Source organism: Haplochromis burtoni, unplaced genomic scaffold (genome assembly GCF_018398535.1).
Source record: "Haplochromis burtoni strain Fernald_Lab_line unplaced genomic scaffold, NCSU_Asbu1 Contig_126, whole genome shotgun sequence".
Classification (NCBI taxonomy): domain Eukaryota; kingdom Metazoa; phylum Chordata; class Actinopteri; order Cichliformes; family Cichlidae; genus Haplochromis; species Haplochromis burtoni.
The window spans coordinates 819,826-832,710 of NW_024582487.1; the positions used below are offsets into that span (position 1 = coordinate 819,826).

The following is a 12,885-nucleotide window of genomic DNA, read 5'->3' on the forward strand; positions in this document are numbered from 1 at the left end:
TCTTTTTTTTTTTTTATCCAGCTCCTTGGTGTGGCCTCCTAAAAAATAAGTAAATAAAAAAACAAGATCTGACTATTTTAAGCAAGTCAGCATGTAATATATAATCTAATATCTATAATATTAGATATATTAAATATTAAAAACCTGTAAAGTTGAATTAATTATCCACTTTCCATTTACGAAGATTGTTGTTATTGTGTTACCAGTCTTTAATACACTACTGTGAAATTAACTTTATATTACACACATAAAAGGGAAGTCGTTCGTGCTGCGGAGATGCGATAGATCAGAGAAAATCTTACAATGTGGCACGGAACAAAAGGATCAATCGGCTTTAGTCTTTTAGAACAAAAAGTTGTGATGCAATACAAGCATAAATAGGGTTACAGCTATTCATCACAGCCGTTACAGTCCATCCACGTTGTCAGTGCACTGCAACACTAATCTAAGATCTAAGTGAACAGAGACAAAATAAGTTTGATAAATGGGTTTTAATCTAAAGTTTCTGGGGAGTAAAAGTCAAGAATTTCCATTTTTATCTCATGCAAGTTCAAATTTCTCTGTGCAGTTTGATAAATAACCCTGGCTGATAGGGTGGATGCAGACAGGCTCTCCGGAAGGCTCAGTGCGCTCCCATGTGGCCAGAAGCAGCACTGCATGGTTCAGACTAAATGAACGCTTCAGGAGCTCACACACGGTGCATTAAAATACTGAATTACAGCACTAATACATAAGTAAAACACGATAGATCATCGGCACGCTTTAAATCCTCACAGATCTGATATCACACAGAGCAACCCATGCAGCAAATTGCTACATTTGCCTCGTTGGATTTAGAGCGCTGGAGTGAAAGGTTTTAATCAGGAGAGTAATTGCGTTTGTTAATGAAGCACGACATTGCAGAGGAGGCCGGAGCCCAGAGCGAGGCGTCTGATGGGATTTTCTCCAGACAGTCCACAACGATTTCTGCTCCCGACTGAGGAGGTGTGATGTGTGGACTGCAGAGCAGACTGCAGTGTTCTTAGAGCCACAAAAGCTTTTTGTTCACAAACTGCTGCAGAAAGAAGCTCGACCTGGTTAACAAGCAGAGAGACACGCCTCTGACACCTGTGCTGGGAACACGTTTATCTGGAAATCATCTGGCAACCAGTACAGATCTGCTTATTATGACCAGAACTTCAGGGACACTAAATTGATATGACTCATACAGCTACATTAAAAAGGGCCTAAATGCTATAAATCAGGCTCTTCGTATTAGTTATTCGTACACACATAAATGCCATAGCACTCGATTTATGTCCACAATAATTCCCTGGTATGTTTATAATTTGTTTCTTAAAATTAAATTTATATCAATATGTTTAAAAGTATTCCACCACACAGAGAAAAAAACATAATATACATATACATAAAGCACAGCTATATAACAAACCTGTAGGTACATTTAGGCTGTTTATGTGTAAACAGCCTATATGTATGTTTTCAGACCTTATGCTTGGTAGCTCTCTGGGCACTGACACACTACGCTGATTTATGAGGTTCTAAAAAAAGGCCAAATGTTTTCTAAAACACTGATTATATTTTTTTTGATTTATAAGCAAAGATTTAAATACCAAATACATTCCTGAGGATTCTAGAATATTTTTTTAAACTTAATGTAAGGAAACACTCCATATTTTATTCAACTCATGTAGAATGAATCAGGTTTTCTTCTGAATTTTTGAGATAAATGTGTTGTGTGTAACTAATGTGAGAATCGTTCCAGTCATTTTTTTCTCTCCTAATCCTGCTTTTAACTGTTTTATATATAACGCACAACATTTGTACATGTTGTAATCTGCACATTTTTATAAGTTAGCCTTTAAAACTTTCAGATTGTAACATTTTGGATAACGCCTAAAAGGTTTTCACTTTGTGACATATTGATTTTTTATTTTTTTTTTACATAAATGAGATGAAGCCCTGTTGTGGGTTAAAATCAGCTAAACTACAGTGGAGGGTAATATTCTTACTTACGGCAGGAAACTTACACATATGAATGACAATAGCACATATTCTGTGAGATGACATAGACGATTTATACATTCTGACTTTTTAATGTTATTTCTTTACATATCACCCTCTTCGTTTGCATCTGTAGTTATTTTTTATTTCAGTAAATTAAAATGTTCTTTTAATTCTGACTTTTTAATTTATTTTAATTACTTCTAAAGTTGTTATGGAACACAAATTAATTTACTATATCATAGCAGTGTGTTCAGACATGAGGAATGTCTAATTAATGTTACAGGGGATTTTAAGGACTGTTTCACTGAGGATAACATTATCTTTGACCAAGGAAAACCTAACATTACCTGATAATGCTGTTTTCACATAACCTTGTTGTCTTCTGTGTTTGAAATGGGAATGTGTTGTGAAGTTTGTGTAAATTTGTAAACGAAGAGCTTTTAGTGACGCGCTGTAGTCGGCTTATTTCTCGTCCTTACACCAGAGCGACGAGCTGGATCCCTTCCAGGAGCTGCTGGACGAGCAGCACTACCCGGCCGAGGTGACCATGCCCAGCCCCAAACACCACAAATACCTGCCCTGCAAGGAGAGCAAGAAGGAGCTCATCACGTAAGTAATCCGACTGCTGCACGCTGTTACCCAGCAGCCTCTGAGCCAAACACTCTCCCGTTCAGGTCGAAGGATGGCGAGAAACCCTCAGTCAAAGGCAGCTGAGGTTCACTATGCGCTATATGTCACTTCACTTTCCTGTCTCATTAAATTGATGGTGCAGCAGTCTTACAAAAGTACATAAATATAGACATAACCCTGAAACATCAGCAGATAGCAAAGACAAACAGCACGAGTTTGAAGCGGGAACGAAACTAATTAGCAACCTTGTAAATTTAGAAACGGAGATCGGCACATCAGTGCGTGTTTTAGTCTCCATGGTGTTTCTGATCTCGTTGAGAGGCTTCATCAGATGTGACACAGGCGTTCGCACCATCTTCTGTCGCCAGCTGCCGAAGAGCCAATAAGACAAAGGCTAACAGCTCAGGATTATTAATGACAGGAATTCACAGGCCAAAAGAAAAAAAAATTGTTCTCATCATTTTTTATTGATATATTGCTTTTCCCCTCACTGTAGCTCAATAAGTGCAGACACTTCACAGCGCACACGTATCAGGAGATGTGTGTGATATAAACAAGTAACTGTGGAGGAGCTTGCTTCGCTTCTTTGCTATGCATAGCATGTGTCCTGATCGAGCCTTTTCTTTGGGGTTTGGGCAACTGGCCAAATTGTTTTTACTTTCATCAGCTTGTGTCACGGGCGCTCGTGTAAGCAAATAAAATCTGAAACTCTTGACTATGAGGCAGGCGTCTGAGTTGGAGGAGGGTCAGACATCAAAATCATCCCAGAGCAGTTTCCCTTAATTGATCTGGTTAATTACTTTGAAGACTGCATAACAACCAACAAACAAAATAAGTAAGACTTCAGGCTGTAAATTTTTTGCATGAGTGAAGCAGGATTCATGTGAGGACAGAGAAAATCTCTGTTATGCGTGTTTAGCCTAATCGTTCCCTACAGAGGCTCATCACTTCTGCGCTGCAAAGTTTACGTTTTACTTCTGCTTAGATGTTATTTGACCTGTTTCAGCAACTTCAAGTTTCTTTCATTTCAAAAATTTTAAAGAAAAAAATTAATTCTCGTAGAGATTTTAGTATTTCCACACTTTGGATTGTGAAATGTGGAAACATGATACACTCAAAAAAAAAAGATTCTTTGTCATCAGAGTCTAAGGAGCTTGGACGGAAGCGACTGGACTTCTTTAAGTTAAGAGTCGCAGGTATGTAAACCATAGTGGGGAGCAGATGAGCCAAGGTGTGAAAAACGGCATGGGTCATTACCACCAGGGTTTAGGGTGAAACTACTTTGAGACCTAACCTCATTCTACCATGTGACCTATAGAGGTCACCTGACACCTGGGAAAGGATCTTAAGACTCCACAGTTGGTGTCGTGAGCCACCTCCTCTGTTCAGTGATGGACAATCACAGTGGACATGGATGGTCTCTTTTACCCTGCTTTCAAACCATCTGGCTTCCCGTCCAAAATGTGAACATTGGCATCTTCAAGAGGCTGAACAGCTTAACCCATAGTATAAAACTACATGTAATCAGATTACTTTCATTCAGAATTTAGGACACAATTTGGCTGTTACTCCTGACTCATCATGTTTGGTGTGAAGAATAGTGTTTTGTCCCAAATCCCGATCTTTTTCCTAAACCAGTTACTTCATCATCAAAAACAAATCATCAGCCATCAGTTAACATAACACCGTCAAGAAAGAGGACTTCTATCTATGAAGTGTATGTTAGCTCCACTGTTTTGTTCACTGACCATAAGTAAGGCTATTGTTTTCCAAACAAATGATGCACTTTCTTCTTGTTCCTTGCAATCAAATTCAAATTCAAATTTTATTTGTCACACACACACAACCATACACAGTATGACATGGGGGTGAAATGCTTGTAGCTGTGCAATGCCCGACCATTAAATGACAGTGGTTTTACAGTATTTACAATTTACAGGTTACTACAAAAATTTACAAATTAACTTAGAAATTTACAGTAAAAAATGTGCAAATAGCAGAAAGAGATTATAAAGATTATAAATTATAGGAAGTGTGCATAAAGAAAAACCAGAGTGCGTGTGGTGATGTGATGTGTGTGAGAGTCCAGTCTTATAGTGATGTAATGTGTGTGGGAGAGTCCAGTCCTACACCTGGTTCAGGGCCCGAATAGCCTGGGGGAAGAAGCTCCTCCTCATTCTCTCTGTTTTGGCCTTAAGGGAGCGGAAGCGCTTCCCAGACCTCAACAGTGAGAAGAGTCATCAAATAAAATAATCAAGTAATCAAACGTCTTTAGCAGAAGGTGTTTGGTCTTTGGGAAGGAAGGTGTTTGTCAGATCCAAGTCCTTTTTCTTGTGCTTTTGTGTGCTGTTTTTGTAACCAAATAGTTGAACTTAAACCCAACTAATGACTTAGAAATCAAACAAACTGTAAAACTCAAATTTCTAAAGGAAGCACAAATCTTGGTATCCTGGCTAGTAAGCCTTTGGCTTATGGAGTTCATTTTTCCAAGTAAAGGCCTTACAGTATAGTGAGAAGCTCATCAGTCAGGCAATCCCCTGTAAGTGACTGATTGGCAACAGTAGTGAGGAAGAACTGCCCTTTAACAGGAAGAGACCCCAGATTTAGTGGAGCAACCAGAGGAACCCACAAACAATAAGCAGGACAGACACAAAATACAAAAGATGACAAATGTTAACGACACCTGGCACGAGTAGCACAGTGCTGCCACAATGCTGGTGGTGAGTTTCACCAGCACCACCTAGGTGCTTGCCATAGGTCTGTAAAACAGGATCTTTATGTCACAGTGGCCAATGTTCCTGCAGCCAGTCCAACAAGGCACTGTTGCTAAAAAGAAAAGAAAAATAACTCTTGTGTGTAACAGTGAGACACAGCCATCGTCGGAGAAAACCACATTATGTGTGGCCCTGGGATGAGAGCATGTTTGTAAAACTGTCGGTGGTGTTAAAGTAATAGTGGCTCTTCTCCTCCTGCAGGTTGTCAAGCTGTCAGCTGGCCGACAAGAACATCCGCGGGATGATGACCACTAACTCACAAGAACTCAAGTGAGTCAACAGGATCAGTGTATCACTGGTGTGTTGTTCTCAGCAGAGTGGAAAGTGTGGGAAGGAAAGAATGTTAAAAATATCGACTGCTGTCCATTCAGTGTCCTTTCATTTAAAAGTGTGTAACTTTTTCTATGGTTGGATTTAGAGCCCGCTCTTCTCTGGTTCATCCGTCATCGGTTTTCCTAAAACCATTTCTTCCTGTCTATGATGCTTTGGGCACTACTCTAATGTGTTACTGTAACTGATTTGTGAGAACCGCGAGTGTCTGATGTCAGACATTCACAGAAAAAGAAAACATTTTTGTGGATGTAGTCTTTCTTTTTTTTTTCGACACAGGAACCATTATGTGATAATACAGTTGTTTGATCTTGTATTTACTCCTCAGGTGTCCAACGCCCGGCTGTGATGGATCTGGACACATCACTGGAAACTATGCCTCCCACAGGAGGTACATTCGTAAAGAGTATAATATACAACTGCGTGCATGAAATCACAGACAAACAAACAGCAACAGTAAACCATGCTTCACTGAACGCACATGTTTTAAGTAATTTTTCTGTTCTGCAGTCTGTCCGGTTGTCCACGAGCCAAGAAAAGTGGCATAAAAATCCTCCACAGCAAAGAGGACAAAGACGATCAGGAGCCAATCAAGTAAGATATTTTGGAGATATGTCACAGCCTTAATATTGAGAATATTGGAAAGTGTCAGGTCTAAGATTAAAAGTAAACCCAAGAAAAATGAGGGGCAAAGACAGTGCCACTCAAAAAACTACCAAAGCTCTGTCATTGAGACATTTAAATATCTGGCTAGATTCAAGGTTGTGCATTCATTTAAAGTGAATGCACTTCTTAAATATTTTCCTATGATGTATGAGGCAGTTTTTGCCATATTTTATCAGCTTCTTCCCTGGTGTTGTTAAACTGTCTGAGACAAAGCAAAGAACAAGTAAAAAAAAAACAGATTTCAGACCAGTAACTGAGATGTTGCTCATAGATTTTATGTAAGGTCCACAAATACAGGGCTTAGGTGTCCTGTTTTTTAGATCCTACCACTATATTAAAGCTTATAGAACAATAACAGCGCTTTAGAAAAGCAAATTCTACTTTCTCTTAAAAGGTTTTTTGCTGCTGTTGGTTTTATTCATGCTCATCAGCATCTTTATGTTCCTCTCTTAAATGTAAAATAATTATTTTAAGGCAGATATTGGATTTTAAGAGAATAAATCTTTGAAACAACACCTTGCCAAAAAATACAATAAGTCAGAGAGAACAAAACATTTAGTGATGTCAAACTCTGAGGGGGGCATTCTTTGGGTTGTGCAGGCTTGTTGGTGAGGTCAGTGGGATTGGAATCTGGGGACTTTGGAGGTGTTGTGGAGGATTGCTGCACATGCTAATGGATATATGAAGAATTAAAATAACAGGTTAAACTGTTGCCGTGTATTTTAAACAGGTAGAACAGGATTCTCATCTTCTGACAACTTTTTTAGAGAAAAGAGAGAAGGTGCATCAGTTAGACTTTTCAAATCATCAGCAAGGAGGAAGGACTGGCTTGTTTCGTTGCCTCTTAAAAGCACATTCCAGGTCCCATTATTATGCATTTTTTTTGCATCAAGGTCAAAGCACTTTGTTAATGACAGGTTCATCCATCATCCCTCTCTTAAAATGCTGCCTATGTAGACTGACCTTTCTAACTTTTGCAAAGAATATTGCAAAAGCGGGGAGCCGCGGTCAGTGCTGCACTCCACCTCCGGCTCCCAGCAGACCAAGTCCAATAAAGGTTAGCGCTAGTGAGCCTTTGACATTTGTGTTAAAGCTGAGCCATAATGCTAAGCCAATACGACCTTGTGAATAATCTAAAGTTCAGCTTGTGTCAGTCTGTAGCCAGCTGCCGCCGCCGCCTCTGTTCCATCCACCATCATCATTAACAGTAGAATCATAATTAAGCTTAACCTGAGCTCGGCTGGGGAGCGGCCTGTGGACGCTCGGCTCATTCTAATCAGCCCAAATGTCACAGCGAAGGGCGTTTTGGGATGCAGGAGGCAGAGTTGAGTGTCTGGAAGCTGAGGAGGTGATAGGCGTTTGTCCTGCTCATCGTTACGCTGCTGTGGCCTTGAGGCCTTGGAAGGGTGGGGGAGGATTGTAGATGAGGAAGTGAGTCGTGACTCAATGTCCTCCCCCATTCATCAAGAGTCCTATGGAGTGCTGTGGACAGTTTCTAAAGCAAAGTGTTTCTGTCCAGCTGATCAAAGAGCTGATGATGGTTAGTGTGGCTGGCTGCGTTAGTCTTTTCTTAAACTAAAGCTTTTTGGAGGTGACAAGACTTCACTTCAGGTTAGAACTGTGGAGTGTTTTAATTTTTTTTTTGAAAAGCAAACGGAGACTTTTATACTTGTTTCTCAGGTGTCCAGTGCCGGGTTGTGATGGTCAGGGTCATGTGACAGGGAAGTACGCTTCTCATCGCAGTGCATCAGGCTGTCCCCTTGCGGCAAAGAGGCAAAAGGACAGTTACGTCAATGGCTCGCAGTTTGTCTGGAAATCTGGCAAGACAGATGGCATGACCTGCCCGACCCCGGGCTGTGATGGCTCAGGGCACGTCAGTGGGAGCTTCCTGACCCACCGGAGGTAAGATCTTTCTTACTTTAAACAAAGTTTGTCATCAGTTCCAACTTTTTTATACAATTTTGGGGGTAAATAATGACCAATATTCAGGTCCTCTCCTCCTGCTGTACATGCTGTTGGCTTTTGGTCACCGTTTTTCAAATAAGGCAGCGATTTATATGACGTTATCTATGCAAAAATAAGATAGATTTTTTAACTTGGAGAAACATTTGGTTTATGGTTTTTTTTTCAGTCTCTCCGGTTGTCCCCGCGCCACCTCAGCCATGAAGAAAGCCAGGATGAGTGGCGTGGAAATGTTGACAATCAAACAAAGAGCAAGCAAAGGTCAGAGCTCAAGAAACAGAAGAAGCTTTAACCTAAGTGAATTATTATATATATTATTATATATCTGAAAGAGTGAAAAAAACCTAATTTCCTTATATTAGACATTTTACATGTGATAAAATGCGGTAATGCTGCTTTGACCGCTAAGTCAGGGGAGATGGATCTTTTTGGGGTTTTTTGTTTCAGGTATCGAGAACGATGAAGAAATCAAACAGCTGGATGAAGAAATCAAAGATCTGAATGAGTCCAACAGTCAAGTGGAGTCAGACATGATAAAACTGAGGACACAAGTAAGATGGTCTCTGTTTGTTAATGTAACATAAATACAAATACGTAAGACACTAGTTGAGTAAGAAACTAGACTGTCCTGTAATAGACAGAGATAAAGGTGTCCCAGTAAGCTGCTATTTCCAGTAGAAATGTTTTTGTCACATTATTTGACAAAAAACATTTCTACTCGATATTTTAATTATTTGATAATTTGAAAATGATGCTGTTTTTTAAGTTCATGAAAACCTTCAATGTTTTCTTTTTCTTCTAATAAGAAGAATAAATCTTGCACCTTAACTGCACTCAGACTTTTAATCTGAAAGGGTTAGAGGAACTTTTGGCATTCATAAAAAATACTTTCATAAGAAAATCCTGCCCTCAGCAGCCATCTTGCTTGGTTTCACATGCTTTTTAAGAGGTTGAAGAGAACTTCTTTAAGTTTGTTGAAGATCAATGTTAGTTCTAAAAAATGTTTAGAATTGAAGAAGCCTCTTGGTCCATTTTAAAATCCTAAGATGAAGGAAGATGCAGATGTTATGTGACTTGGATGACTGAGAACCTGCACGGACATAACATCTGCATCTTCCTTCATCTGCAAGACTTTCCTACTTTACCTGACAGATGTGCACGTGTCCAATGCAATGGGTCGGACACAGTGTTTAATCTGCCATCTTTGAGTACAACAATCCGTGTGATCTTTCAGCTAATAGTCAGTCAGTGCATTTAGGGTGGGCATCGTGGGTTTTCACGGAGGCTCCCTAAACCAGCTCCAGTAGTGCAAATGCAAGTGCTGTGTGCTACATGGGAGAGAGGACATCTGTGGGCAATATGCTGACTCAGTTCTCCTAAAATTGTCTGAAGTTAATGTTGGTTGATTGTTTGCACTCTTCCCAGCCATTTTGCTAATGTCACTACTATTAATACAAAAGCTTTAAAAGGTCTCCTACTAATTTATTTCCTCATCCGGTAGATAACCACTATGGAGACCAACCTGAAGTCCATCGAGGAGGAGAACAAGGTGATCGAGCAGCAGAACGACTCCCTGCTGCACGAGCTGGCTAACCTCAGCCAGTCGCTCATCAACAGCCTAGCTAACATCCAGCTTCCACACATGGTAAGAAAAAAATCATCTGTGGCATGAAGAAGTAAACCTAGGATGACTAATAATGTGACAAGTATTCTTTTACCACAAATATAAGCTTCCTTAACGTGTAATTTAAATATCTAGAGACTTATAAATGTCAGTTAAATATTTAAAATTTTGAATTTACTGGTTTGAAAATCTTGTATGTTTAACATCAGTATACAGCATGCTTTAAATACAAAGACAAATATAAATAATTACATCTCAGAACAAATATACAGCAGTTTTAGAGCAGTGTTGGCTTTCTTAGCAGTTTAAAGGGGATCTTATTTTTATTCTTGGACTTTACTTTGAATGTGTCACAGTTAAAAAAATTCCCCTCATAAACAGAAGGTTTTAAGACCAGGTGGGTGGGGCTTCTGTGCCTGAGATGACCATATTTGGGATATCTCCACTAGCCGACATCATGCAGACCCAAGACTAGAAAAAACAACTGTCTGAAGCTGAGTTTTTAGAGCAGTGAGAGTGTAGTAAAGCCTAAAACCAGCATGCATTATCCAATCAAAATGGACTGAAATGCAAATCTATGTATTTATTTCTATGTTCTTTGTCTGACATGACCTACTATATCTGTTACAGTTTGTGTAATGCCACTTAGGAAATGTTATGATTGTGTTTTGAGTGTTTGTTGGAGGCTTTTCTGTTTCACCTGTTGTAAATGAAATGTAGATCTGAGGCCAGCTGTTCATGATTTCGACCCAGGGATTTTTAAAAAGCCTTCTCCAGCTTCTTCCCCCCTTAGCAACACTCAGGTTTTTCTTCATCTGCTTCTTTCTGTTCTCCACCTTCTTCTTCTTTTTTTTCCTCCCAGCAGTTCATGCTGTGCTTCTCCTGTGCTTTGAAACGCCTCACAGATTTTCACATAAAGAAACGGCCCGTTGTTTTCTTTCTTTTGTTGTTGCTTTTTTGTTTTTGGTTGACTTTCAGTGAAGTTGCTCATGGCTGTTTTAACGTCATGTTGTCTCAGTGTCGGAAGAAGACTGGGGCTAATTGGATAATCTCTTAAAGCAGTAAAAACAGGAGGTGCTTGATAACTGGACTCTCTGCTTCCTTTCCTTCTTCCTTTAATGGGCGGGAATGCTTCATATCACACTGTAAGAAAAATATTCGCCTTAACAAGGAATTCTCAGAAAGACGCGATCTCATTACCAGAGAAATACTGAACTGAATCCAAAGTTCTGTTCACACTGCAGGACTTAAAATCTTTGATTCTAATTTAGCTCGCAGTGTAACAGTTTGTTCTCTCAGTTGTCTCTTTATTTTTGGCATTTTATACCTCTTTCAGTTCGTTCTGACTTTAAAATTATTCAGAAACTGGAAGCTTGCTGCAGTCTGAACAGAGCTGCAGGACGAAAAGACTTGTTAAGGTGGACATTATGTTTTTTTCACTCCTCGGTGTAGCTTATGAAGCTTTGTGACCGCCGCTGTGTGTCTAGCGGGCTAATAGACTTCTCTGTACACCCTCTCCTATAGAGACCGCTGCCACAGAAAGAGGCCCCAGTAAAGCATAACTGCTGTTTACAGATGCCTCCCAGAGTAAGAGATCCATTTATCCTTTATCCAATTATCCTTCTCTTCTGCACTGTCATCCCCCCTTCCTATAATTCCTGTAGCTCACTGTGGCATAGGCACATCCTAGCTATCCATTTATCCTGCAGCTTTCAACTCAGCCATGTTGATAGTGACATCAACTGTAGATAATCGCTTTTCCTCTTTATGACAAAAAATATATTGAGAAGCTAAATCTATCTTTAAATCAAATTTAGCCCCAGCAGAGAGTGTGAGAAATTCTCCTGCTTTGTTTTTTCTGACTGCACTGAAATGCTGAAATCATTAGATAGATAGATCATTAGATAACGTGACATTAACTGCAATTCTGCGCCTTAATGACGTAATGTTTTTTGTTTTTTTCGCTTACCTATAAACTAAACCTATAAACTCATCAGGAAAGTACTTAGAGAGGTAAAATCCCCTTGACTACTTTATGAACTGAAGTATGTCTGTAAACATAGGTATCGCCCCCTGGTGGCCAGTAAAAAGAAAGTTGGTTTACGCTTCTTTCTTTCAGTCCCAGAAGCCAAGTCCTGCTTTTTATGGTGTCTATAGTCGAACGGCATTATCTGCTTTGCTATTGCACCAGCACTGAAAAGCTAAAATGAGCATTATTCGGTGGGCACATACACTGAAACCAGATTCACACACATCTTTTAACTGTTTTCAGTCCATTAAATGACTCCTGTCAGTCCCATAGATTTGCCCGCAGGCAGCCTCTTCCATCAACTAGTAAGCTCAGTAGTCTATTATCACCTCATTTAACGGTGGGCATGTCACTGGGATTTTTTTTTTATCCTACTGATTACAGTGGGTGATAACAGTCTTCTGGCAGTACTAGTATTAAAGGTAGGTTGTCTAAGATCTAAATTGACTTATTAATTAAAGAGCATACATAACTGAAATCTTTTTATTGTCCATTTAAAGCCCTTTAAATGAACAATAGAAAGACCTCTTAGTGGGCTCAGTTGATCGCTTCATTTAAGGATTACAATGATCAGTGATTAGAATGGATGATAACAACCTTCCTGTCTCCTCTTAGTACAGGAGGGCATCTAATGGGGGTATTATGACCAATCATGACCATTAAAGAGGCTAATAACAATGAAAGTGTGTGAATCATTTAACTTGAGACGTGGATATTTGACTTTTATGTGCCAATTAAAGACGGATCATTGGCTTTTTGAGGCTCTGGACTCAAATTCTTTGATTGGCTGAGTCAGTGTGAAGTTAGCAGGATGCAATGCCAGCAGTGCAGTTAAGTGCAGGGCAACTGGCTCAGGCACCGAA

The 12,885-nt window shown here is 39.6% G+C and overlaps 1 protein-coding gene across 10 annotated transcripts in view; it reads left to right on the forward strand.

Annotated features, from left to right (window-relative positions):
* Positions 1 to 12,885, forward strand: part of myt1la (myelin transcription factor 1-like, a) — an 88,382-nt gene that overhangs the window by 71,259 nt on the left and 4,238 nt on the right. For 6 of the 10 annotated variants that reach the window (XM_005929889.3, XM_005929884.3, XM_005929885.3 and 3 more), the window contains 9 exons: positions 2,465 to 2,616; positions 5,613 to 5,681; positions 6,070 to 6,132; positions 6,252 to 6,335; positions 8,088 to 8,309; positions 8,539 to 8,630; positions 8,817 to 8,920; positions 9,871 to 10,014; positions 11,518 to 11,580. In XM_005929889.3, the coding sequence (XP_005929951.1) occupies positions 2,465 to 2,616; positions 5,613 to 5,681; positions 6,070 to 6,132; positions 6,252 to 6,335; positions 8,088 to 8,309; positions 8,539 to 8,630; positions 8,817 to 8,920; positions 9,871 to 10,014; positions 11,518 to 11,580 (993 nt within the window). The remainder of the gene's footprint in view (positions 1 to 2,464; positions 2,617 to 5,612; positions 5,682 to 6,069; positions 6,133 to 6,251; positions 6,336 to 8,087; positions 8,310 to 8,538; positions 8,631 to 8,816; positions 8,921 to 9,870; positions 10,015 to 11,517; positions 11,581 to 12,885) is intronic. The other 4 variants (XM_005929886.3, XM_005929887.3, XM_005929888.3 and 1 more) reach the window with 2 other exon arrangements.